At 42.1% G+C, this 27,142-nt stretch overlaps 1 protein-coding gene and 1 long non-coding RNA gene across 3 annotated transcripts; one reads left to right on the top strand and one right to left on the bottom strand.

Annotated features, from left to right (window-relative positions):
• Positions 1-1,537: 1,537 nt before the first annotated feature.
• LOC140909261 (uncharacterized) lies at positions 1,538-3,309 on the bottom strand. Of its 2 annotated transcripts, XR_012158159.2 has the most exons (3): positions 3,005-3,268; positions 2,043-2,457; positions 1,538-1,982 (listed from the first exon to the last, which is right to left on the bottom strand). It is a non-coding gene; the product is annotated as an uncharacterized LOC140909261 (long non-coding RNA). The 2 variants fall into 2 exon arrangements; XR_012158158.1 differs by lacking the exon at positions 1,538-1,982 and having other exon boundaries at positions 2,098-2,457; positions 3,005-3,309.
• Positions 3,310-3,330: 21 nt separating this feature from the next.
• Positions 3,331-25,605, top strand: RBM34 (RNA binding motif protein 34). Its single transcript, XM_073338132.2, has 11 exons — positions 3,331-3,509; positions 10,840-11,011; positions 13,721-13,860; positions 15,011-15,242; positions 16,139-16,198; positions 16,787-16,830; positions 17,693-17,776; positions 18,043-18,106; positions 18,196-18,238; positions 24,278-24,396; positions 25,259-25,605. Exons 1-11 carry the CDS (start codon positions 3,433-3,435, stop codon positions 25,529-25,531), a joined length of 1,308 nt encoding a protein of 435 aa, XP_073194233.1. The 5' UTR covers positions 3,331-3,432; the 3' UTR covers positions 25,532-25,605.
• The last annotated feature ends 1,537 nt before the right edge of the window (positions 25,606-27,142 follow it).

Raw genomic sequence — 27,142 nt, 5'->3', positions numbered from 1 at the left:
TCATATGCTATAGTTAGGCTTGTCTGAATTGGATTTTTTTAAAATAACGTTGACATATTATTTAAGCATTTTTTAGATTGTCAATTTAAATTTTCAATTTTGCAAAATTATGGTGGGGGAGACTGACGACAGTAGATGGTGAGATTCAAAAAGTTAAAACTTTATAACTTTAAACACAATTTGTCAACAGATCAAATATACAAAATAAATATCCTTAAACTCAAATGAATTCTCAAGCAGCATATTTCTTACTCTGCTTATATGTAAATTTCAATTATTGATATAAATACCTTTCATTGGTTTGTGTGTATGGCAAAATTGACATTTACTAATAAAATAAATCCCTTCAAGCCTAAATATAGCGTAACATAGCAAGTACAGAAAATGTAATATGTATTTGTGCAAAGGAAGTGAAGTTGGTGTATAAATGAATCCTGTGCAAGTTTGTTTCCAGGAGATGAGTTTTTGTGTTATGGTAAGCGATCTGATAGAGTATAATGTTTGTACTGGAAGACTGAGAGACAAGGATTTGTACTTACTGAATATCTGACAGTCTTGTAATGAAGAGCCTTATTAAGAGAGCAGGTTACAACCCTCTGGTAGTGGGATCCATATCAAAAATTTATTCAGTGGGTGCCAATCATTTAAAATAAGTGTTTTGAGGACACAGGTTATGTGTAATAATGTGAATATTGTGTTTGAATTTCCAGGAATACCTGTTTTCTCATGTGTCAAACAGACGTGAATATTCAAATAAAATGATCAAAGCAAGAAATTAACATAGGTAGAAAATTAACGTAAGTAGTTGACTCTCTCCAATCAAAACATGACAGAGTAAGGGAATGGTCCCCTGGTTCTGAAGACCTTAGATCAGGGGTCGGCAACCTATGGCACACGTGCCAAAGATGGCACACAAGCCAATTTTTAATGGCACACTGCTGTTGGCCGGTGACCCCGGCAGACAGCAGCATGCCACTAAAAATCCGGCCTGGCCCAGCCTTCTCTGCCCCCCGCCCTCTCCTTGCAGGGCAGGCAAGCTTTCCCCTTCCCCCAGCCTCTTCCCCAGGCATTCTGGGTTCCTGCCCCTCCTTCTCTCCCTCCCTGTGGCCGATCAGCTGATGGCCCTTGCTACAGAGGGGGAGAGGGAAAAGCGGATCTGCAGCAGCTCTCTGCTCCGGGGACCTTGGGGAAGGGGGTGGAATCGGCATATCCCCTCCAGCCCCCTGCCGTGAGCCACTCAGGGCAGGAGGCTGGGAGCACCCCCACAACCCCAGCCCACACCCCCAGCTCTCTGCCCTGACCCCTGCACTTGCTTCACACACTCTCTGCCCTCACCCCTGAACCCCCCAGCCCTCTGCCCTGACCCCTGCACCCCCCTCACACACACCCAGCCCTGTGCCCTGACCCCTGCACCCCCCTCACACACACCCAGCCCTGTGCCCTGACCCCTGCACCACCCACACACCCTAGCCCCATGCCCTGACTCCGGCACCCCCCCCACATACCCAGCCCCCCCAGCCCTGACTCCTGCACCCCCCACATCCCCACCCTGAGCACCAAATGGGAGCTCCTGCACACACCCCCACATTCCCACCTGCACCCCTTGCACCAAATGGGAGCTGCCCAGGTAAGTGCTCCACAGCCAAACCTCCTGCCCCAACCCTAAGCCCCCTCCCTCATTCTAGCTCCTGGCCAGACCCTGCACCCCAACCCCCAGCCTGCTCCTTTACCCCCAGCCCTGTTCTCAGCGCACTTCCACCCTCATCTCAGTGCAGAGAGAGGAAGAGAATGGCTAGAACCAGGAAGAAGGTAGGTACTTTATGTGGACAGGGCCGGGACCCCAGACTGGCAGTGGGGCTGAGCGGGGCCGGCAGCTGGGACCCTGGCTGGCAGGAGCTGGCGGACAGACCCCCAGACCGGCAGTGGGCTGAGCCGCTCAGCCCGCTGCTGGTCTGGGGTCCCGGCCACCGGCCCTGCTCAGCCTGTTGCCAGCCTAGGTGAATGGAACCCCAGGCTGGCAGCAGGCTGAGCAGGCCGGCAGCATAAGATCAGCATTTTAATTTAATTTCAAATGAAGCTTCTTAAACATTTTGAAGACCTTGTTTACATACAATAGTTTAGTTATATAATATATAGACTTATAGCTAGAGACCTTCTAAAAAACATTAAAATGTATTATTGGCATGCAAAACCTTAAATTAAAGTGAATAAATGAAGACTCGGCACACCACTTCTGAAAGGTTGCCAACCCCTGCCTTAGGTATTAGTGACAGGTTGCGATCTTTCCTTTTACAGTTCCTTGTTGAAGGACGCCTCATTACAATACTTTTTATTTTCCGTGTCCAGTAGGTATTTAGTTGAGAGTTGTTTTGTTCCACATGCTACCACAGGATCATCCTCCTTTACCCAGACGCCAGTCCTAGAGTCTCTTTCAGGCTGAGAGAAGCGCTAGAAATACTGGAATAGATTTGTCCTAGGTCAGATAGTAAAAAAACAGTGAATCGTCCCCTCAGCCCCCGGCCAGCCCGCGATTTGTTAAAGATGCTCCTTTACCAGAGCCACCCACCCTCCTGCGCATTTGTCAAAGGGGGCAGAAATTTAACAAAGCCCTCAGAGCCCCAAAGAAACCACAGCCACTAATGAGGGCAATAAAATAAACCCGCCCTGCCGCTGGGGCCAGGCCCGACGTTGGTATCGCGCCTTCAGAGGCGGAAGGCGAATGCGCCGCTGCATCTCGCCACGGGCACATTCCCCCCTTGGGCCCGGGCAGGAGGCGCCGCCAGCCGGGCTCCCCAGCAGGCTGCTCTACCAGACAGACCCACGCGTGCCCCGCGCCGCCTCATCCGCCGGCTGCTGTGGCGCCGGACGGGCCGGGCGCTGCGCCTGAGACAGCGAGTGAGAGGCGGGTCTCCCCCCCGTGCCTCCGCTCAAGCGAACGGCCCCTGACGGGCGAAGCGGGGACCCTGCTGCGGTCGGGGCAGCCCACGGACGCGCCGGCGCTCACCACGGGCAGGGGCGCGAGTCCCGCGCACTGGGGCAGTGCCAGGCACCCTCCGGGCCGGTGGCCTCCGCTCCCCACGGCCAGGGGGCCGCTGGCGGGGCCTGACAGCGCTGTAGCAAGGCGTCAGGCGGGCGGACCGCACCCGCGGGGTCCAAGCAGGGCCCCAGAGCAGAAAAATCCCGGGCCCCGGGGCTCAGCTCAGGGCGGGCGCTGCCTATGGGCGCGCGCGGCTCCACCCCCGGGGCGGGCCCTTTGGGAAGCGCGCTGGCTCACGCCCATAGCAGCCTCGCTTCCCCTCCCCGCTAGGGGGCGCGCGAACGCTTCAGCCTGACCTACCAGCACGCCGGAAGTAACGTCATTTCGCTGGGCCTGGGTCGCGCGCTCCGCGGCTCGCTTGCCGCGGCGCTTCCCGGAGCGAGGGTCGAGTCTAAATGGAACTGCCCCCCCCCACCCAGATGAAAACTTCTCAAGCGGCGAAAGCTCCAAGGCCCGCGCCGCGCGGAGCAGGGTGAGAGCGCGCGGCCCGCACCCCTTCTCAATCACCAACCGTCGCCCGCCCCTGCCCTGCCCCGCCCCGCCCCCCTCCCCCCCGGCTCCCGCGCGTGCGCTCCGTGTCCGAGGCCTCCACGAAGCAGCGAGCGGGGAGCGAGCTGGAACGGCCGCTGCTTGCCGCGGGAGCGGGGGTTCGGGTGCCCCCCGTCCCGCCTGTCCCTTGTCCGCTGCCTCCTACCCGGGGGTGGGGGTGGGGATGGCGCGTCACCGTTCGCAGCCCCGGGGAGGAGAAATCCAGGGACCCGCCCGCTGCTCAGCCCCATGAGGGGGAGGAGAAACCCCGTCGGCAGGGGGCGTCCCGGGTCACGTCGGGGCGAGGGTGAGTCCCGCGTTGGCACGAGGCGCCGGGCACTGCGCCGCAGCGCGCCCGGCGTGAGGCGCCTCCGACCTGCGTCTTTCGTGCAGGTCTTGCTTAGGTCAGCACTGCACGGATGGTCGCTGCAGAGTCTCAGAGCCCCGGATTCCCTTTCGTGCTCCCCGCCCCCCCACCGCCCCCCGATAGTGTGCAGGGTGCTGTCACTCCGTCAGTCTCAAAGCCCCACTGAAACTTTGCACAACTGAAAATTGAAATTGATCTGGGAAAAAAACCTGACAACAAGCGTGTCAAATTACGTTTAGGAAAAAAATCAAATGCTGCTAAGCCTAACTATAGTATATGACTTTAACTGTCATCTAAAGATATAATTTGCCAGCTGTGTATATGGGATCGATAGCAAGCACAAAGAAAAGATGGGTCTTGGAAAATTATAGGGTATAGCCTACATAAGCTACAAGAATGCAGAGTTGATTTTAAAGTGCTTTTACAGCCCCCTTATTGTGGGGCTACCCAAATGTCAGTCTTGTTTCATACCTTTCCTGCAAGTTAGAAGAGATCTTAGAATGCTGTCTCTTGTGGCAGTTGCCTACGGGACATTGCTGCTGCCAGGATGCTCTGGCAATGCTCCCTATGCTAGAGAGGCCAAAAGGAGTTTGGTTAGGAGCTTCTGTTGCAGCCCTATGGCACCCAAGGCTTTCCATAGTAAAGGGCCATTACTGAGTAACTAAATCCACTGGATTTAGGGATCTCTGTGCTACAAGATAAACTCTAGTGTGGATCGACTCCTTAGTATTTGCAGTGTTGTAGCTAAGGTGGGTCCCAGGATATGAGAGAAACAAAGTGGGTAAGGTAAAAAAGCTCTGCTAAGCTTGAAGATTTGTCTCTCACCAACATAACAAAAACCTTATCCTCTCTGACACATCAGTGGACATTTGTAGCTATACCAATAAGAACATAGCATAAGAATGGTCATAGTGAGACACACCAATAGTCCATCTAGCCCAGTATCCTGGCTTCCAACAGTGGCCGATGCCAGAGTGAATAGAACATAGAATCATAGACTTTAAGGTCAGAAGACACCATTATGGTCATCTAGTCTGACCTCCTGCACAACGCAGGCCACAGAATCTCATCCACCCACTCCTGTAACAAACCCCTAACCTATGTCTGAGCTATTGAAGTCCTCAAATCGTGGTTTAAAGACTTCAAGGTGCAGAGAATCCTCCAGCAAGTGACCCATGCCCCACGCTGCAGAGGAAGGCAAAAAACCCCCAGGGCCTCTGCCAATCTGCCCTGGAGGAAAATTCCTTCCCAACCCCAAATATGGCGATCAGCTAAACCCTGAGCATGTGGGCAAGACTCACCAGCCAGACACCCAGGAAAGAAATCTCTGTAGTAACTCAGATCCTACCCTGTCTAACATCCCATCACAGGCCATTGGGCATATTTACCGCTAATAGTCAAAGATCAATTAATTGCCAAATTTAGGCTGTCCCATCATACGATCTCCATAAATTTATCAAGCTTAGTCTTGAAGCCAGATATGTCTTTTGCCCCCGCTGCTCCCCTTGGAAGGCTGTTCCAGAACTTCATTAGAAACCTTCATCTAATTTCAAATCTAAACTTCCCAAGGGCCAGGTTATATCCATTTGTTCTTGTGTCCACATTGGCACTGAGCTTAAATAATTCCTCTTCCCTCCCTGATATTTATCCCTCTGATATATTTATAGAGCGCAATCATATCTCCCCTCAGCCTTCTTTTGGTTCGGCTAAACAAGCCAAGCTCCTGGAGTCTCCTTTCATAAGACAGGTTTGCCATTCCTCGGATCATCCTAGTAGCCCTTCTGTATACCTGTTCTAGTTTGAATTCATCCTCCTTAAACATAGGAGACCAGAACTGCACACAATGTTCCAGATGAGGTCTCACCGGTGCCTTGTATAACGGTACTAACACCTCCTTATCTCTACTGGAAATACCTCGCCTCATGCATCCCAAGACCGCATTAGCTTTTTTCACAGCCATATCACATTGGCAGCTCATAGTCATCCTGTGATCAACCAATACTCCAAGGTCCTTCTCCTCCTCTGTTACTTCCAAGAGATGCGTCCCCATCTTATAAAATTTTCTGTCATTAATCCCTAAATGCATGATCTTGCACTTTTCACTATTAAATTTCATCCTATTACTATTACTCCAGTTTACAAGGTCATCCAGATCTTCCTGTATGATATCCCGATCCTTCTCTGTATTGGCAATACCTCCCAACTTTGTGTCATCCATAAACTTTATTAGCACATTCCCACATTTTGTGCCAAGGTCAGTAATAAGATTAAATAGGATTGGTACCAAAACCAATCCCTGAGGAACTCCCCTAGTAACCTCCCTCCAGCCTGACAGTTCACCTTTCAGGGTGACCCATTGTAGTCTCCCCTTCACCCAGTTCCTTATCCACCTGTCAATTTTCATGTTGATCCCATCTTTTCCAATTTAGCTAATAATTCCTCATGTGGAACCATATCAAATGCTTTACTGAAATCGAGATCCACTGTGTTTCCTTTATCTAAAAAATCTGTTACCTTCTCAAAGAAGGAGATCAGGTTGGTTTGGCACAATCTACCTTTTGTAAAACCATGTTGTATTTTGTCCCAGTTACCATGGACCTCAATGTCCTTAACTACTTTCTCCTTCAAAAATTTTTCCAAGACCTTGCATACTACAGATGTCAAACTAACAGGCCTATAGTTACCCACATCACTTTTTTTTTTTCTCCTTTCTTAAAAATAGGAACTACGTTAGTAATTCTTCAGTCATACGGTACAGCCCCTGAGTTTATGGATTCATTAAAAATACTTGCTAATGGGCTTGCAATTTCATGTGCCAGTTCCTTTAATATTCTTGAAGGTTATCTGCCCCCCCCCCCCCCGATTTAGTCCCATTAAGCTGTTGGAGTTTGGCTTCTACCTCGGATGTAGTAATATCTATCTCCATATCCTCATTCCCATTTGTCATCCTACCATTATTTCTAACCTCCTCATTTAGCCTCATTAAAGACTGAGGCAAAGTATTTGTTTAGATTTTGGGCCATGCCTAGATTATCCTTAACCTCCACTCCATCCTCAGTGTTTAGCGGTCCCACTTCTTCTTTCTTTGTTTTCTCCTTATTTACATGACTATAGAAGCTTTTACTATTGGTTTTAATTCCGTTTTGAAGGTCCAACTCTACATGGCTTTTGGCCTTTCTCACTTTATCCCTACATGTTCTGACCTCGATAAGGTAGCTTTCCTTGCTAATCCCTCCCGTCTTCCACACCTTGTAGGCTTTCTGCTTTTTCTTAATCAACTCTCTGAGATGCTTGCTCATCCTGCTCGGTCTACAACTCCTGCCTATGAATTTTTTCCCCTTTCTTGGGATGCAGGCTTCTGATAGTTTCTGCAACTTTGACTTGAAGTAATTCCAGGCCTCCTCTGCCTTTAGATCCATGAGTTCTTCAGGCCAACCCACTTCCCTAACTAATTGCCTTAATTTTTTAAAGTTAGCCCTTTTGAAATAAAAAACCCTAGTCGCAGATCTATTTTTGTTTATCCTTCCATTTAGTTTGAACTGAATTAGCTCATGATCACTCGAAGCAAGGTTGTCCCCTACAACCATTTCTTCTATGAGGTCCTCATTACTCACCAAAACTAAATCTAAAATGGCATCGCCTCTTGTTGGTTCAGCAACTACTTGGTGAAGGAATCCATCAGCTATCACATCCAGGAAAATCTGAGCTCTATTATTATTACCAGCACTTGTCCTCCAGTCTATATTTGGGAAGTTAAGTCTTCCATGATCACAAAACTCCCATTAGTATTTATTTCATTAAAAACATTAAAGAGGTCTTTATCCATATCCAAATTGGATCCTGGTGGTCTATAGCACATCCCAAGCACTATCCCAGGGGAGGCTCTTATAGTTTTCTTCCACAATGTAATTTTTGCCCAAATGGACTCTGTCTTATCCATTCCATCGCTTCTTGTTTCTTTACAGTCTACTTCATCATTGATATACAATGCTACTCCACCACCTTTGCCTTTATTTCGGTCTTTCCTAAACAACACATACCCTTCAATACCTGTATTCCAGTCATGACTACTATTCCGCCATGTTTCTGTTATCTCTATAATATCTGGTTTCACTTCGTGCACTAGGAGCTCTAGTTCCTCCCTTTTGTTACCTAGGCTCCTCACATTAGCGTACAAACATCTTAATTTTTGCTGTTTGGCTTCGCTCACATTCTTTATCCGACTGGGCACAGACATTCTACCACCAGTATCACCTATTAGACTGGTATCTACACTACCCTTCCTCCTTATGTCCATTCTCCTACCCACGGCTGTATCCTTTCTTACTTCGTTTTCTTCCCTCTCAGTGTTAAAATCCGGCATGGAGATTACCTGCACATCCGCCAACTATCTCCCCCAAATTCCTAGTTTAAAGGTCTCTTAATCAGTTGTGCTAGCCTCCATCCTAGAAGTCTATTTCTCTCCCTACTCAGGTGAAGTCCATCCTGAGAGAACAGTCCTCTGTCCATGAATGCTTACGGTTAGAGTGATCCATCCACTGTTGTCCAGTTGACCTTCTGGCAGTCAGAGGTTTAGGGACATCCAGAGCATGGGATTGCATCCCTGACCATCTTGGCTAATAGCTATTGATGAACCTAACTGCCATGAATTTTTCTAATTCTTTTTTAATGCAATTATACTTTTGTCCTGGGCAACATCCTCTGGCAACGAGTTCCACAGATTATCTATGCATTGTGTAAAGAAGTACTTCCTTACGTTTGTTTTAAATCTGTTATTTTCATTAGGTGACTTCTGGTTTTTGTATTATGTGAAGAGAGGTAAATAACACTTCCCTATTCGTTTTCTGTACACCATTCATGATTTTATAGACCTCTGTCATATCCCCCCTTAGTCATCTCATTTCTAAGATAAACAGTCTGAGTCATTTTAATCTCTTCTCATATGGAAGTTGTTCCATACCCCTAATAATTTTTGTTCCCCTTCTCTGTACTTTTTCCAGTTCTTTTATCTATTTTGAGATGGAGTAATCAGAACTACAAACAGTATTCAAGGTGTGGGATTTATATAGTGACATTATGATATTTTCTGTCTTATTATCTATCCCTTTTCTAATGGTTCCTAATTCTGTTAGCTTCTTTGGCTGCCACTGCACATTGAGCAGATGGTTTCAGACAATTATCCGCCCTGACTCCAGGATCTCTGTCTTAAGTGGTTTCAGAGGAACAGCCGTGTTAGACCCCATCATTTTGTATGTATAGTTGGGATTATGTTTTCCAGTGAGCATTACTTTATATTTATCAGCACTGAATTTCATCTGCCATTTTGTTGCTCAATCCCCCAGTTTAGTGAGATCCCCTTGTAATTCTTTGCAGTCAGCTTTGGACTTGACTACTTGGAGTAATTTTGTATTGTCTGCAAACTTTGCCACCTCACTGTTCACCCCCTTTTCCAGATCATTTATAATGTGTTGAACAGCACAGGGGACCCCACTATTTACCTCTCTTCACTGTGAAAACTGACCACTTATTTCTGTCCTTTGTTTCCTATCTTTTTAACCAGTTACTGATCCATGAAAGGACCCTCCCTCTTATCCCATGGCTGCTTGCTTCGCTTAAGAGGCTTTGGTGAGGGACCTTGTCAAAGCTTTCTGAAAGTAAACTATATCCACTGGATCACCCTTGTCCACATGTTTGTTGACTCCCTCAAAGAATTCTAATAGATGGGTGAGGCATGATTTCCCTTTACAAAAGCTGTGTTGACTCTTCCTCAACATATTGTGTTTATCTATGTGTGTGTTAATTCTGTTCTTTACTATAGTTTCAGACAGTTTGGTACTGAAGTTAGGCTTACCAGCCTGTAATTGCCAGGATTACCTCTGGAGGCTTTTCTAAAAATTGGTGTTACATTAGCTATCCTCCAGTCATCTAGTACAGAGGCTGATTTAAGCGATAGGTTGCATATCACAGTTAGTAGTTCTGCAATTTCATATTTGAGTTCCTTCAGAATTCTTGGGTGAATACTGTCTGGTCCTGGTGACTTATTACTGATTAATTTATTAATTTGTTTCAAAACCATCTCTACTGACACATCAATCTGGGACAGTTCCTCAGATTTGTCTTCTAAAAAAGAATGACTTAGGTATGGGACTCTCCCTCAGATCGTCTACAGTGAACGCTAGTGGAAACAATTCATTTAGCTTCTCTGCAATGGCCTTATCTTCTTTGAGTGCTCCTGTAGTGCCTTTATCCTTGGTGGCCCCTCCGATTGTTTGGCAGGCTCCTTGTTTCTGATGTTATTTGCAAATAACGTTTAGCTGGAAGGTTTTATAGAAATGTGAAGTATTGTTAATGCTTACATTTCCTGTATTATTGACACATCCACATATTTATGAACAGTTATGCCCACTCTGCTCCCCTGTCAAAATGTCATTCAAGATGTAGTTGCTTAGCTCTTAATTTTTTTCTTCAATTAATTTCTTCATCTACAAGATTATTTGTCTTAAGAAATTCAGCACTAAGTTGTTTAATTTCTTTTAGATTTTTGCAGCTTTTAACACACGGTATAGTGTGTTGGAGATAACTGATGCTTTAATTTACAAAATAGTTTCCCTTAAAGCTTTTGAACAATTAGAAAGTGTTTTAGTCACATGACTCCAGTTTGTTATTGGCTATGGTGGTTATTTCCTCATGCAACATTTTGAAAATTTTTGTCTTTACCTGTATTGTTTTAGGAAATAGTTAGAATTATAACTGTGCAAGTGATCTATTTTCATGAAAATATTGGAGTTGGTTCTCTAAATCTGTTGCACCTCCTAAAACCTAAAGTTAGACTAGCACTGGCGACACTGAGACCTTTAGCAGTATTGAATGACACCAGATGAACAATTTCTTTTCCTTTTTTTAATAGCAAGGAATGTGAGCGAAATGAAGCAGGTGCATCATCTGAAGACTATGTCATTGGACAAGTTGTCAACAGTTTGTTTCAAAATAAGTCCACAACATGCAGCCCACACCCCTTGGCACATCTTTTTAATGCTTCTGAGTCTGAAACACAGCCAGTGTTTGTTGCTGTGCCAAGAGTAAGTAACTTTTTAATATATATGTATATATAGTTACTTCATTGTAAATTAATGACCCTTCTCATAGGAAATGATTTTGGTTTTTCCTTTAGGCCAGGCAGAGTCCATTGAAAACTTCTTGGAACACTGGGATCTAACTCCCAGTTTTCAAGTATCTGACCAGTGCTCCTCGTCTGATGAGGACTGTGAATATAAATAAAATCCATATATCAGAAAACTAACTTGTCTGACAGTTGAAGGAGGTAGTGGCAGCTTTCCATATATATCTTCTGTTCCCACGAAGGAAGCAAGAGGGCTAATAATGTCTTCATCAAAATAAAAACAAACAAAACAGTACATGTAAGTGGGGAGAGGGAACAAATAATTTAAATATATAGATATAATAGTGATGAAGCACTCCTTACAGGTCCTTTGTCAGTTCATTAAAGACCAGTAAGTGCCCTTGGCTTCACGGAGTTAACCATATCTGATTATTAGATTAATAAAAGACAATATGTTGGGCTTTTGTACTTAAAACTAGCTAAGGGCCTGGCATATGATAGAGTGTAACTAATACACTGTTGTGGTTATTCTGCATGCCATCATATTTCCTCATTTCACCATCCCAAATGTTAGTATTTTTGGCGGGTGCTGGGGTAGTCGTGGTATCTTATCATTTCCTCAGTAATTATTTACAAGCTGTTACAGAACTTGTATAAAAGATCAAATTTTATTTTATTTCCACAAAAAGAAGAAAATGGAATGAAAGAATTACAGAAAACTTTACTTGCTAAACAGCAATTTCTGCCCTTAATTGCTTTGTAAGACAACTCACATTCAGATGACTCGTACAAAGTAAGCAAACTGGCTTCTGGTTTGTTGTCAGATGGTCATCAGTTGAGTGATTTGAAAAACCTTTGACTCTTTTTTGACATCTATGCATTATGAGCATTTGATTGGTATATGATACATCCAGACTGTTGTCCAATGAAAAACTTTCCCTATTGAATCAAATCATTAAGGTTTAGAAGTTATATTAGACATACTGTCAATGCACAATCTGATCAGTTTTGCTTGTTATCAGATCCTTTATTAATTTAGCATTTGCTACAGATCTGTGGTTTCAGTTGAATTTGAAAATGGTGGTTATGCAATAAATAGAAGTTAAGTAATGTTTTAGTTTACTTTTAAAACAATATAAATGGGAGCTGACAAAGTGCTAGGAAAAACTTTTATCAAGTTTTTAAAAGGAAAATAAACATACAATATAAAAATTAAAGTAGTTGGCAGTATTTAATTAATCAGAGGAGGTAAAGTTCTGCTTACATATATAGTGCAAAAAATTTCAATGACTGTGTTCATTTCTTCAAGTGAATTTACCCCAAAACCAAGATGAATTACAAACTTTATGGGTTCTCCAATCCAATTGTAAGCTAATGTATAAACTAACCTTTGCAGTAATATTGGCACTACTACTACATCTAGATTAAATTATCACAGAAACAACAATACTTCATCGGCATGACAAGCTGTAGAAGTGATGCCATTTTTACTTTTGTCTGCTCATGCATGTATTACAGAGACTGAGCGATAACAGTTTAATGACTTTTCTTTATCTTAAGATGGGAGTAATGTCTGTTTCTGACATGGACTTTTTTCTTTAAAACAATCAAGGAATAATCTGTAGATGCACAGCACATTAACATTCTTCCATATTTGCGAGTATTATTTTTATTTATGGTCCTATGCAAATTGAGGAAAATCAGGTGACATTAAAAAAATTTAGTAAACAGCAGCTGTACAGTAATGATAAGCCTTAAGTGTCATGTAATACATTAGCGATTGTTGTTTCTTTGCAGACTTGCTGAACAAAAAGGCTTTTAAAAATACCTATGCCAGCTTCATCAGAACTGTTTAAGCGGTTTTGTGACAGACTTGGGCCAACACAACACTTTTCTTTCTTGTCTCCAAGGAGCATGAGATACAGTTTCTCAGTGATCTCTTATCCATGAATCTGCCCTGATTTATATTTTACAGTATGTAAAGGAAGGATTTGGCCCCAAGAAAAGTATGGGTCACATCATACTCCTATCAACTGAGCTTGGTCCCTTCATGAAATCACTGTCTCCAGTGGTCTGAGGTGTGGGAGTTTGAGAGATCACTTTCAAACCTCATCTTGAGTATCTGTCAGAACAGTATAAATATCTACGTCTGTGCCACCTGAAATGGCCAACTTAGAAATGAGCTACCAGAAGTTCATGAAAACTTAAAAGTTTACTTAAATTTTATCTTGATTGAATAGTTTTGATCTTCACCTTGTTCTTGATGGTAAAAACAGTTGTACTAAAGAGACCTTTGTACTCTAGAGAGTATTCTTGTTCTGAATTCATTTCTGTGCTGCAAGACTGCAGACATTTTTATTTAAATTTAAGAACCCTTGATTGCATCAACGTTCTGGATGTCCTCCAAGACCTCAGTTAAAATAAAAAAAAAAAATGAAGATTCTGCTGTGTACTTAAGTATTTCGTCGTTGAATGTACTTGGATGTCATATAAAATATTCTGTAGGTGTTGTAAATGAATTTTCTTTTTTTTGATCACATGGTAGAAAACGTTGGAATGGCTTTGCAGGGTGTCATAAAATGAGGAGGTTATTATGTAATAACTTTTCTGTTTTGTAACAGGTCATATATTAAAGAAATAAACTTCTATACACCATACCTTTTTTTAGGAGAATAAGAAACGAAAGCATACAGAAGTGGAAAGGGCAACAGAAGCTCAGAGCTCATCTACTAAACGGGAACCTCCTATAAAACTGAAGAAAGCCAAAAAGAACAAACTGTCTATAGCAGAGAAAAAGTTGGCAAACAGGTACGTAAAGATTTTTTAAAGACGATGTAGCCTAGCTTCACGTAGATAGGTCAGAATCTTGGTGTTATAGTTATGTCAGAGAATAAAATGCTTATTTGTTCTGTTTTACTATTTCTAGTCTTGACTTTAAAGAGACTATGGATAATTTCATATAGACTGTCCCAATAGGGAATAAAATGCCTCGCCCTTTGGCAGTTAAGGGCAGAGACTGTCTGGAACATTAGTCCCCTACCCTGAGAGGCATGGACTAAGGTGTCCTCTTGCAGGAGGTGTGTTCCCTAAGGTTACAGTCTGCTTTATACAAGAAAGAAGCCTAAATCCCAAAGAGGAGATATGCTGGTAGATGAGCAGGCTGTCCATGACTTTCTTCTCCTAGCAATCCCATACCCGAGAGGCAGAGCAACCCTCTGTTATGTTGTCTATTCCCTCAGAAATGTATGTGTGAGCGAGGTACTACCATTCCAGTGATGAAAAAGTTATTCTTTGTATTAGCCTGGTGACAATGAAATTCGCTCAGTTCCAGCATTTAGAAATACAGTTACCATCCTATATGCTCTCTGACGCATCTGTTGCATCTTTAACTGACAGCTTCCATATCCAAATCTGCAGTCTTATATTTGCTGTTTCTGCTGACGTCATCCATAACATTTGAGAGGCTGCTTTTAAAACTGAATAGATGTCAGTTATTGTTCACATAACCTTTTTGGTATATGTCTTGGATAGACTAAGAACTAGTAGCATGTAGACAGAAAACTTCCCCAACGAATTGTGTGTGCCCTGAATGTTAGAAAGACAACAACTCACTTTTAGTCTTAATTTAGGTAAAATAATTCAGTTTCTTTCAAAATTTTAATTTGTATCAAATTGACTTACTTTTGCTGTCTACTCAGTCACACCTATCAAATTGCAATAATGACCAGTCAATACACTGGTAAATAATCACTTTCAGTGTTATGGGTCAGTTTGTTTTTTGCTTAGTATATATAACATTTCAATCCTTCCATTAAAAATGGAAGTTGTCTTGTTATTGCACCTGAACAATTTCATTTATAAATACAATTTAAGAACACTTACAACTTCTCTTTTGAGACTGAAAAAATCAAAGCTTTTCATAACAATCATCCGGTTGTGTTTTTCACTTGTGCCAAAGAGAGTGTGCATTGGAACAGGCAGATGAAGAGGAGGAGGAAAAAGGGATCAAGGTCAAACAGAAGCTAAAAAATAGAACATCTCAAGCTGTCACCAAAAGCCTTGCTAGTTCAGCTAATGAAATGGATGTAAAACAGTGCTCGAAGAAAAGTCAAATTAAGGAAGCTGAGGAGATACTAAAGAATCAGAGAACTGTGTTTGTTGGGAATTTACCTATCAGCTGTACTGTACAGGTAAGTGAATAGTTTAAAGGTACACGCTCAACTTGAAAAGGACAGTTGTCTGAAAACTGACACTTATGACTGAAAGATGCTAGAGAGAAAATATCTTCATGTATTTTCTGTATTAGGCACTACTTTGTATATAATTACCCTGCTTCCCTGTACAGTTAATGAATTTCTCCCTTGCTGAAATTAACCAAATGGTCGTTTTCTGGACCATAGATACTTCTCTTAAAAGAAGAATATATATCTGCATTTTCCTATATATAGTTATATTATATACTCACTGGTTGTCTAGTTTTTTACTAAATATACAATCTTCCACTGTTACTTCTAACAAATTGTGTATTTTAAATTGATACGTGTTTTGCTTCTTTACTACCAGTAGCAGAGAAATAGGAGAAATTAGGATTAAATAGGTTGCTCTATTATATATGGGTTTTTTGCATTTGAGTCTAGAAATTCCTGTTATATGAAATAAAATGTGCAAATTTCAAATAAATACCAGGAGCGTGGAGCGAGGCGGGTGAGAGAGGCTAAATCCAGACCAGCTTCTTTTTCTTTCATCATCTGGAGTCTGCAGAGAATTTGGAACCCAAGGAATAATTTTGATGGTTAAAGAAAATAAATAAGGATCATACTCTTACAATCTTATAGATGTTCCTTGTATTTGAACAGTCAGAGTGCTGAATTCAGTTTTTGCACTCAGTATTTTTCCTGCTTTTGACAGAGCAAAAGCTGCTCTACAAGATATTTTGAACTTTTCCCTTATCTATCTTATAGTAATAGTAATTCATAGAAATAATAGGGTTATATGAGTGAAACAAAAATGCTTTCTTATTCAGCAATAATAATTCATATTACTGGGTTGAAAAAATGGATTAAAAATACATGTAATTTCTGTTTAGATGCTGAAGTCATTTTTTAAGGAATATGGACAGATAGAATCAATTCGATTCCGTTCTTTGGTATGTTCTTTCCTCTTACGTTATATGATAAAAGCAGCTGTGTAATCGTAAAGGATAGCATTCATAAATCTTATATCTTTATTAGTTCACAAGCAATATTTCTTGACTTAGAAATACTTAAATTAAGCCTTTTGAGAGCTGGCTTCTGTGGTAGACCTGGCTATCAACACACATTGTTCTTCCTATAATAACACTTGATTACATTGTAACCACATTCTCCTTGGGAGAAAAATGTCTGAAATATTGTTGCTTGTTTTGCTAAAGATAATCTTTGACTGAAGTACCATAACACAGATTTAGAGGACATTTTACAGAGATAGCAATTTCATTGTAAATCAGTGCTGTGTATAAATTAAAATCACCATGCTAGAATGCAAGAAACAAACTAAACCAACTGAATTTCAATTCTTTATCATTTTAAGGTTTTCCTTGGAATTTCCCCTAATTGTTGTTAGAATAATTTTGTCTGATAGAGCGGCTATATTACTTTGGGTGGAAATACCTGTTGAACTTCCTCCACAAATATTTGAAATAGATTGATAAGCACAGTAAGGCATTTCAGCTAATGCTTTTTTTTTTGTCTTGAAGGTTCCAGCAGAGGATACTTTATCCAAAAAGTTAGCAGCCATAAAGTAGGTTCTCCTTTGAGTTTCAGATTTTATTGCTAAAGGGGAAACCTTTTTTTTTTTTTAAAGCTTTAATGATGTTACACACACACACGATTGTTTCCTTCCTATCTTTTATTTTGTATGGTTTTATCTTTTAAAAAAATAATCAACTCTATGTGTATGTAAAATAGACAAGGTGGGTGAGGTAGTATCTTTTATTGAAACAACTTATGTTGGTGAGAGACAAACTTTCAAGCCACACACAGCTCTTCTTCAGGTCTGGGAAAGGAACTCCCAGTGTCACAGCAAAATGCAAGGTGGAACAGATTGTTTAGCATAAGTCGTTAGCACATATTGTAAGGGACCATTCAAGGTAGAGTGATCCATTACTACCTGTGCAGTTATAGGACAAAAAGGAGGGGTATTGGGTTACAGATTGTTGTAGTAAACCACAAACGCAGTATAAATAGGCATTCCATGATTTCCGTGATACAAACTTCTTAAATTCCTATAAGTAGTTTTTTCTGCTGTAGATAATCACTTGCCCCTACACAAGTGTTTCTCTTTACTAAAGACCAGATCCTGCAAGGTACTAAGAATTCTCAATTCTTGGGGATTTCATTAGGGGTTGAGGATGCCCAGCAAGTTGCAGAAACTGGCTCTGAAAAAGATAACTGTTAAAGAGGGGGTAAAGGTCTTTTGGCTACTGTGGTAGATACTGCTGTTTGGGGCACAATCCCCAGGCTAATTGTATATTTGAGAGAACTGAGGTCATTACCTTAAATTACATCAAGGCTTGCAGGACATGTGCACAGGACCATGGGGTGGGAGGGTGGGAAACATAAGAATTGCTTAAATAGGCTAAACTTTCTGTCTTTCTCTTCAGGCATAAGATGCATCCTAATATGAAATATATTAATGCTTATGTGGTTTTTAAGGAAGAAGGTGCTGCCACTAAAGCTCTTAAAAGGTATGTTTCATTTTTGTTCCTCATTAATGGCATTATATTTTGTGAGAATGGGTTTACCAGATGTCAGATTACAAGTATGAATTGTCTAGTTTATTGTGTTTGACTCAAAATAAAAGCACTTTTGTCTAACGATTTTTTTAAACTGCCTTTGTTAAGAATGTTATGTTTGAGACCAGTGATAGGTTGTAATCCAAACATTTTAGTCATTCATTGGCCATTTCTGTTTGCGTTCTAATAGCTTTCCTTTTTTTCTTGTGCTACAATAGAAATGGAACTCAAATTGCCAATGGATTTCACATCAGAGTTGACCTTGCTTCAAAAGCCACTTCTGTAAGTAATATACAAGATTTCAGAAGAACTTTTCTGTATTTGCCTATAACCTAGTAGCTTATTGTTCTTTTTTTGTTGTTGATTTTTAGCATGACAATAAGAGGTCTATATTTGTGGGAAATCTCTCATATGGTAAGTTTAAATGGATGTTCACATTCAGTCAATATTCCATAATTTTATTTCTTCAGTAAATGTTAAATAATTGACGCTTATGTTGATTGTAATACTTCTTTACTTGTTAAGATTTAGGGTAATGTATATAGATACCTAAATATTAAAAAAACTTCAACATTAGTTAACCTATTCTAAAACTTAACTGTGAAATGGCAACATTATCGGTGGTTATACATTTCTAGCAAACTATGTAAATACATTGTTTTTCACCTTTTTTGAGTAATGTCCCTGTGGGTGTTGCACCTTTTGTATCTTTGATCAGGGATTTTTGGTAGCAGTACCCGTCTGGTCTTCACGTGCACCCTAGCTATCCTCATGCTCTGTATTGAGAGTATATAGGGCTGTGATAGACAAACCACACTGAGTTCCTTCTCAACCGTCTTGGCCTCAGACATAGTGTCTAGTGGTGCCTGTTTATTTAGCTATCTACCTAGTTTGTGCTTTATAGTGTAGTTAATCTTTAGTTTAATACTAATAGATTAGATTTAACAGTTTATTTTTATTGGGGGGGGCAGGGGTGATAATCTGAGAGGCTTTTAGTTTCTTCCTGTGCCCTCTCTTTCCTAAAGGAACTCTCCTTCCCCTTTTTCCATGGGGCATGCCTAAATCCCCAGGGTTCAAGTATTGCCTCACTTGCCAGTTAATGACAGCCATTCAAACTGTATCAGCTGCTTGGGGATACTCACATGCCATGTAAGTGAAAAATCAGCTCGGGATTCTAGAGTTCCAGGAAAGAGAGAGAACTGATGGCTCATGATGGAATGCCCCTGTGAGCTGCATCAGACCCAGGCCCAGATACCCTCCCTCTACACCAGCCTTCAAGTGACTACAGCATCCCAACAACCTCTTCAGCTGAATCACCTTCCAGACCTTCACAAGAGAGATCTACAGGTGATAGTGCCAAATCACCTACCAAGAGGAGCTCCAGATCTCCTCAGAAAGAAGATGGCCCTAAGAGACTTTCTGTACTGGAGACCTCCAGTCCCACAAAGGGTACCACTGAGGCTTCAAGTGGCCTCCGAACCCAGGGTCCCTCTACATCTAAACCCTTGAGTACAGCTAAATCGCAAGGGTACCGAAGCATACCTTGGTACCATCTAAGCATGATGCAGGTGCTAGGGACTCTAGAGACTCTGCACCAAGGAAGACAGTACTGACTGCAACTCCACTTCCTCATTGCTGACTGATGGATCTGGGAACCACAATCAACTGGTACCAGCGCACTCTGCACCACCCTTGGTACTGCAGGTTGTTTCCACTGCTGAGACTCATCAAGTTTCTACACAGATCCGCCTGGTACTGCCTGAATTCAGATTCTCCAGAGACCTCTTAGTCTCCAGTGAACTTGAGTCTCCATTGTTCAGTGCAGGAAGAGTCTCCCAGTAGCATAGCCTAATTTGTCCCTGGTAACAAATCACTCATTGGAACCAACTGATTTTCCAGTGTCCATGGGAATGGACAGACAACCTACTACTCCACCGTTGTCTCCCCCTCTCCTCTCCTCCATGCCACCCCTCTGGACTGTGGAGACAACAGTTCTTCTGACTCCCAAATTTCTATACAAGGTTCCTTCTATGATCAATCCAGGCCTGGCTCTCTTGGAACCTTCTCTTCAAGGGACCCTTTAGACACAGAAAGCCTCAAGCCGTTCCACGTCCCCCTTGGTATGAAAAACCTTGGGTGCCTCATTCCCTTTATTTATGACCCTCTCTAACAGCCATATTGGATCCTTGGGTAGCCTACCATCAACATTTCTCCAGAGCCCTTAGCTCTCAAATTGAGGATCAGAAAGAGCACTCTTCTGTCCCTTCCTTCCCCTCACATCAATCCCCACCACAGGAGGAGGAGTTTGAAGACGAAGCAAAAAGAACTGATAAGGAAACTATCCCTCAAACGGATATTTCTTCGGACCTCCCAGATGAAGCAGTTACGCCCTCCTTTCCCCGTGGTAACACACACACATGATTTCAAGCAATTTCAAGATTTGATGAAGAGAGTCACTGACATTCTCCATATCCCCTTGGAAGAAGTCCAAGAGACGTAGCATAGACTTTTGGGCATTCTTCATACACCATCTTCCAATCAAGTAATTTTTCCCATAAATGAGGTATTGCTGGAGCCTGCCAAGATAATTTGGCAAACTCCAGCTTATGCACCTCCAATTTTGAAGAGATCAAATAAAAAGTATTACTTTCCCACTGGGGGCTCAGACTTCTTGGTCATGGTGGCGATTGGTTACTCAAAGGAAGCTCTTACGCCCAAGTCCAAGCTACTGTCTAAAAAGCTACAACTCTATTCGGCATGCTTGGACTTCAGCTCAGTACCAAAAAGTCCACTCTCGTACCTGTTTAGCGAATAGAGTTCATGCTTCAATGTGCAGAGCTTGCCTACCCAAGGACAGATTTCTTACTGTGGCAGATTTGATTATGCAAGTCCATGTGAGCCCTCAGGTAACTGCCAGGTCTTGTCTGCAGCTCATCAGTCACATGGCAGCATGCACCTTTGTCCCATGACATGACCGGTTACAACTATGCTGCTTCTGGGTCTGGCTCAGAATGGTTTATACTCCCAACAGACACAGTTTGAACAAGCTCTTCCTATGTGCTAGTCTCTCTCGACTGGTGGAAGAATCCAGGTAAAGTCTGCTTGGGAATCCTCTTCACCCCTCTACCTCCCACCATCACCATAGTTTTTGGTGCATGTCTTTTATGCCTCATCTTCAGGAACATACTATTGAGGGTAGGGGGACTGCCTAGGAATCTTCCCTCCATATAAACTTTCTGGAGCTCAGGGCTGTCGAGAATGCCTGCCAACACTTTCTTCCTATGATCAAAGCACAATCTGTACTAATAATGACCAGACAACAGGACCAGTTCGTACTACGTAAATTGTCAGAGGTGAACGAGACCCCTTTCCTTTGTGCAGAAACTATAGTTATGGAACTGGTGGACAGCCCACCACATTTTCAAGCTGTTTATTTACCTGGCCTCCAAAGCATGGTAGCAGAAGTTCTCAGCAGGAACTACTTTCAGGATCATGAGTGAGAACACAATACCAATTACTAGAACAGATTTCTCATTTGGGGTTTTCCAGAAATAGATCTTTTTGCCACTACTACCACCACCAGGAAGTGTGCAAAGTTTTGCTCAAGGGGAGGTCAAGGTTACCATTCCTTGGGAGATGCCTTTCTCATGTCCTGGTCGAAGAACCTAATGTATGCCTATTTTCCGACATCGCTCATCCTCGGAGTTTTAATCAAAATCAAGCAGGATGGAGCCATGGTCATCTTAATTACAACAATTTGGCAGGGACAGGTGTGGTTAGTATACCTAATTTGTCTGTCCTCTCGCCCTTCTATCAGTCTTCCATTAACACGCAACCTTTTCATTCAGGACTCAGGAAACAATTTTCACCCCAACTTAAGCCTTGAGTCATACAGTGTTCGTTACCTGGTTGGCTTCTGGGGACAGAACTTTCCTGTTCCAGAGAGGTTCAAGAGGTTCTGTTGAACAGTAGGAAAGAATCAACTAGAAAAAACTTACCTGCAGAAATGGAAGAGATATTACACCTGTGTTCCACTGACTCTCCCCTCTTGGAGATCCTAGAGCAAGTGCCTTTTTGATCTGAAGAAAACAGGCCTTTCTCTGAGTTCCGTTAAGTTCGCCTATTGAACGTCGTGGCATTCCATTCTCCGGTGTTTGCTCACCCTACAACTTCTAGGTTCATCAAAGGGTTATCTAACCTGTTTCCAGACATCAGTGAGCCCACCCCAGCCTGGGATTTGAACTTAGTCCTTATTTCTCTGCTGAAACCTCCCTTTGAACCTTTGGCTACGGGTTCACTCTTACACTTCGCCACCAAGAAAACTATCTTCATGACCATCACCTCTGCTTGGAGAGATGGTGAGTTTTAGGGGCTTTGATGGCTGATGCCCTCCCCGCAAGTTTTCCTTATACACAGGGTATCCATTCAACCACATTCCCCCTGGTTTTATGTAAGATCATCTTGGATTTTCAAATCAGGCTGTTCATCTGTCAGTTTTTTCACACACAATTTCATTGGTCTAGGGAGGATGCCATCCTAAGTTCCCTCTAAGCTGCATGACCGCACAGCTGCCTATTAAGCCCGAAGCCCTCATCCCCCCACACCTCAACTCTCTGCCCCAGCCCATAGCCCACCCCCACCACATAAATTTTATGTGCACCAATATGAAGGTGATGTGTCACACATCACCTCCATTTTGGTGAACGTAACAAAATTCATTCTGCGCATGGACATAAAAAATTAGAGGGAATACTGATGCCATCCTTTATACCTTGGACATTAGGCAGGTGTTAATAGTCTATTTGAACAGGAGTAGACCCTTTTGGGACTCTCCTCGATTATCTGTTTCCATTGCAGACAGAGTTAAAGGAACACCTAGGTCCGCCCACAGATTTTTCCAAAGGGGTTGCTGGTTGTATGTTCTCCTGCCATGAAACTGCTGCTATCCTGTGCCCTCTTAGGGTTATAGTCTGTTCCAGCAGATCACAGTCCACCTTTGTTTCCATATTAAAGAACATTCCTATTGCCAAAATCTTCAGAGCTGCCACGTGTGCCTCAATCCACGCATTCTCAAAGCACTGTGCTCTAGTGCATGCATCCCAGGCAGGTATTTTATTTGGGACTGCCAACCTCCAATCAATTTTAGATCCTACTTCAAAGCACCCAGCTCCTCTAAGAAGGATTGCTTGGGAGTCAGCTGAAGTGTAGCATCGATAGGGACGTTATTTGACGAAGTTATTTACCTTGCACGGTAACTGGAGTTCTTTGAGATTTTTATCCTTATGGGTGCTCCACTACCTGCTTACCTTCTGCTCTGTAGTCTTGTGTCTGTGGGACTTGGCAGTAGAGAAGGAACCAAGGGTGGTTTGTCCATTGCAGTCCTGTATGTCCTCAGTGCAAGGCACAAGGATGGCTAAGGTGCTTCTGCAGACCGAACGGTGCACCTTTAGTGGGACATCCATCAGGACAGACACCTTGAACTCCAGTTACTGTAGATGGTAAGTAATCTCTTCTTTAGTGCTGCTAAAACATCATTTTCAGTTCTGGTTGTTGAGTGAATTTTTTTTGAGAAGTACAATCAAGTTACTTAGATCTAAAAGTTGACCTGCCTTAAAAATCTAGATTGCAAAAATTATGTTCTGGTAACTGTTTTTAAAGTTTGTTTAGTAAGACTTACAAAAATATTTTTTCTTCTGCTTCTGCAGAAGAACCAGTTCAGTTATTTCCAGAGTGCACTGACATGGACTTGAAGCCTTGTCTATATACACAAATTTTGTATCCGTTTAAGTTTACCTGTATAGTTAAAGTAGTACAGTTCCCACTAGTGTGGATGCAGTTATACCAGTATAAAGAGGCTTAGAGCAATATAGCTTATTCCCCTACAGGAAGAGAAATAACCTGTACCAATTGAACTGCATCCACACTAGTGATTGTATAACTATATCAATTCAAAAATCTCACACCTAACAGGTATCATTATACCAGGAGCACCTTCAGTCAAGTATATTATGTTTGTAAGAAGTGTCACATCAGACCTATTATCATTTAGACTGATTATCACTTAAGCACAAGTCAGAGCTATAGAAAGTGAAATAACTGTTTCACGTTTTAAAAAATAATAATTTTAGCTCCGTTCAAACCACAGATGTAAATTGTTTGATAAACTGACATTTTAACCTAGCCTTTGTTTCTGCTTAATGATGTGTTCGTATTGTTTCTTAAAACTTAATCTGCACTTTTCAAAATACATGTCCTAGTTTATGTATTCTCTATTGTTAAATGTGTAGATAATTTCCTGTCAGATCAAATTTACTTGCCTAACTAAAGCATTTAAAATATATGTGTATGTGCATATGAATTTTAAACTATAGCAGAGTTTTTGGTAATACTCCTAAAGCTATGTCTATTTCATTAACATAACGCTAACCACACAGTGACTTCTCTTGCTTGCAGAAATTGAAGACGATACTGTGCGAGAACACTTTTCTGAATGTGGAAATGTAGTAGCTGTTCGAATTGTGAGAGACAAAAACACTGGCACTGGCAAAGGGTTTGGCTATGTTCTGTTTGAGGTACGGAAAGATAATGTTTGGGGAGACCAGGAGTTCTCCAAATACTAAATGAAGGTCTGCCTGAATCTTATGTTTTTGACTTTTCCACAGTAATGGTAGTATATACACTGCACTCTACAGACAGATAGGGAGACATGTCGCTTCTCTTAGCCATTTAATGTAAATTAAGCAGATATAACACAAACTGCTAAGTGTTGTGCATCAGAGGAGTTGTGGACTACTGAGTGGAAAGTGAATTTTATGGAGTGATTTGAAGGTGGAAAGGGAAGTCTTTTCCAGTTACCAAAGGAAATGTTCCCTCTGCCCAGTCCCCTTTTCTGAAAGAAAATACTATCAAAATATTTAACTTTGATACAGATATAAGAAATATAGTGTTACATTTCCTGACTCCTATGGAACCTGCTTCATTAAATCATAGAGAAGACTTTTACAAATAGGCTGACACCAAGCTGTAGAAACCTGTATAAGGCCTGATCCTGTGGACTGCACAAAGAATATTGTTACTTATCTGTTTGATTTCAGGACTGGACTCTTGGTTGTCCTTGCAGGAGCCATCACATGCTGTCAGATTTTTAAGTGGAACTCTGTTGATTTCAGTGGGAAGTTCTGTTTAATACTAGTGGCATATAGGCTATGGAATAAAGTCTCTGTTTTGCTGAATCAGGCTTTCAAAGCTAGTATTTGTCAGAGAGTAACTAGGTATTGCACAGAGGTCTGCTCGTGTTCCTGAATACAATACCTATGCTCTATTATCCAGACTGATTTCTATTTTACAGTTTTGCATAAGAAGAATGTATACAAAAGATTTCTGGTTTTATAGGTAATGTCTGTCCAACCTTTAAAACTGTGTTTGGTTTAATAGACTACAGATGCTGTACATCTTGCTCTGAAACTAAACAACTCCGAAGTGAATGGAAGAAAGCTTAGAGTGAAACGCTGCGTTGAGAAGGAGAAAAACCAGAAAAGTTCAGACAACGCAAAGAACTCTGGTCCAAAGCACAGATTTGGTACTTCATTAAAAAATACAAAGAGATATACCAATAATTCGTTTGCTGGTGAAAAAGCAACCCCATTGAAAAAGAAAACAAAGAGACCAAAAAGTGTGACTAAAACAAAAGGTGGGAAACACAAATAATCTTGCTACATTGCTAATTTTGGAATTTATAAAAAAAAAAATTTTTTTATAAAATAAACTCCAATGGAAACGTGGTCTGTTAGTACTGTTTCTTACATATAAAGTTGTACAGTGGTGCCAACTCATCTCGCTCTCTCGTGTGTGTGTGTTTTTATCTGCAGCAGCCTAATTGCAATATAACTCACTAGAAGGACACTTGTGTCCATACCCCTTGACTGAAATAGTAAGAGGGTAGAGGTTCCAGACACACTTTACTCTTCAGCCGCTTCCCTTTTTAGAGGTGGTTCTTCCTTGGAGATGTCTGTGTGAAATTACTCATACAACAGTTATCTTAATATAAACAAGATTTATTATAAGCAGGAAAAAGGAAATGATTTGCTTATCTTCCAGATTTACACTTCTTGTAAGTTAAGGTTGTCTCACTCACTTTGTGGGATGTGGGATAAAGAGAGATCTTGCATATCTAAAAAGCAAGTTCCTGTTCTGATATTATCAGTCAAACCTTTTTCTGGCTAGAGGAAAGTATCTCTGCTGCTCAACTAGCACATCAAGACCCCAATCAAGGCTCGCCACCACAACCTTTCAAACCACTTTTCTTATCTACAGTAGAACCTTAGAGTTACAAACACCTTAGGAACAGAGTTATTCCTAACTCTGAACAAAACATTATGGTGGTTCTTTCAAAAGTTTACAGTTGAACACTGACTTAATACAACTTTGAAACTTTACTATGCAGAAGAAAAATGCTGCTTTTCCTTTATTCTTTTAGTAATTTACATTTATCACAGTCCTGTACTGTATTTGCTTCCCCCCCCCCCCCACTTTTTGATTCTGCTGCTGCCCAATTGTGTACTTCCAGTTCCAAATGAGGTGTGTGGTTGACTGGTCAGTTCATAACTGAGGTTCTGCTATATATGCATAATGGTTTTCAGAACTACTTGTATTCTCTTAACAGCCACTGATGTACAGTAGAACCTCAGAGTTATGAACACCAGAGTTACAAACTGGCCAGTCAACAACACACACCTCATTTGGAACCAGAAGTACAGTCAGACAGCAGCAGAGACAAAGACCAAAAAAAACCCCATATACTGTACAGTACTGTGTTTAAATGTAAACTAAAGAGAAAAAAAAGTTTAAAGTAAAAAGATTTGATAAGATACAATGGAATTCAGGCCCAAAGTTTCCTTATCTATTTAGATCAGGGGTGGGCAAACTTTTTGGCCTGAGGGCCACATCTGTGTGGGGAAATTGCATGAGGGCCATGAATGTAGGGCTGGGGCTACATTCAGAAGGTTGGGGTGCTGGAGAGAGTGCAGGGTGTGGGAGGGGGCTCAGGAGGGGTGTGGGGTATACAAGGGGGCTCAGGGCAGGGGGTTGGGATGCAGGAGGGGTGACGGGCCACAGGTTGCCCACCACCTCAGGGACTTGGCAGGAGGGGTGTGGGGTAAGGCAGGGGGTTGGGGTGCAGGAGGGGTTCAGGGTTCCCCATTCCCAGCCAATGGGAGCTGTGGGGGGCAGTGCCTGCAGATGAGGGCATTGAGTGGAGCCCTCTTCCCCCACCTCCCCCAAGGGCTGCAGGGACATGGTGCTGGCCACTTCAGAGAGCAG

This window comes from Lepidochelys kempii, chromosome 3, assembly GCF_965140285.1.
Source record: "Lepidochelys kempii isolate rLepKem1 chromosome 3, rLepKem1.hap1, whole genome shotgun sequence".
Lineage (NCBI taxonomy): Eukaryota > Metazoa > Chordata > Testudines > Cheloniidae > Lepidochelys > Lepidochelys kempii.
This window is presented reverse-complemented; position numbering and strand designations above follow the sequence as displayed.

Coding starts and splice junctions, on each gene's coding strand:
- RBM34 (XM_073338132.2), top strand. CDS start 3,433: ATGGAACTGCCCCCCCCCACCCAGATGAAAACTTCTCAAGCGGCGAAA. Junction 16,199..16,786: donor CAATTCGATTCCGTTCTTTG/GTATGTTCTTTC, acceptor TTTGTCTTGAAG/GTTCCAGCAGAGGATACTTT. Junction 17,777..18,042: donor GCCACTAAAGCTCTTAAAAG/GTATGTTTCATT, acceptor GTGCTACAATAG/AAATGGAACTCAAATTGCCA.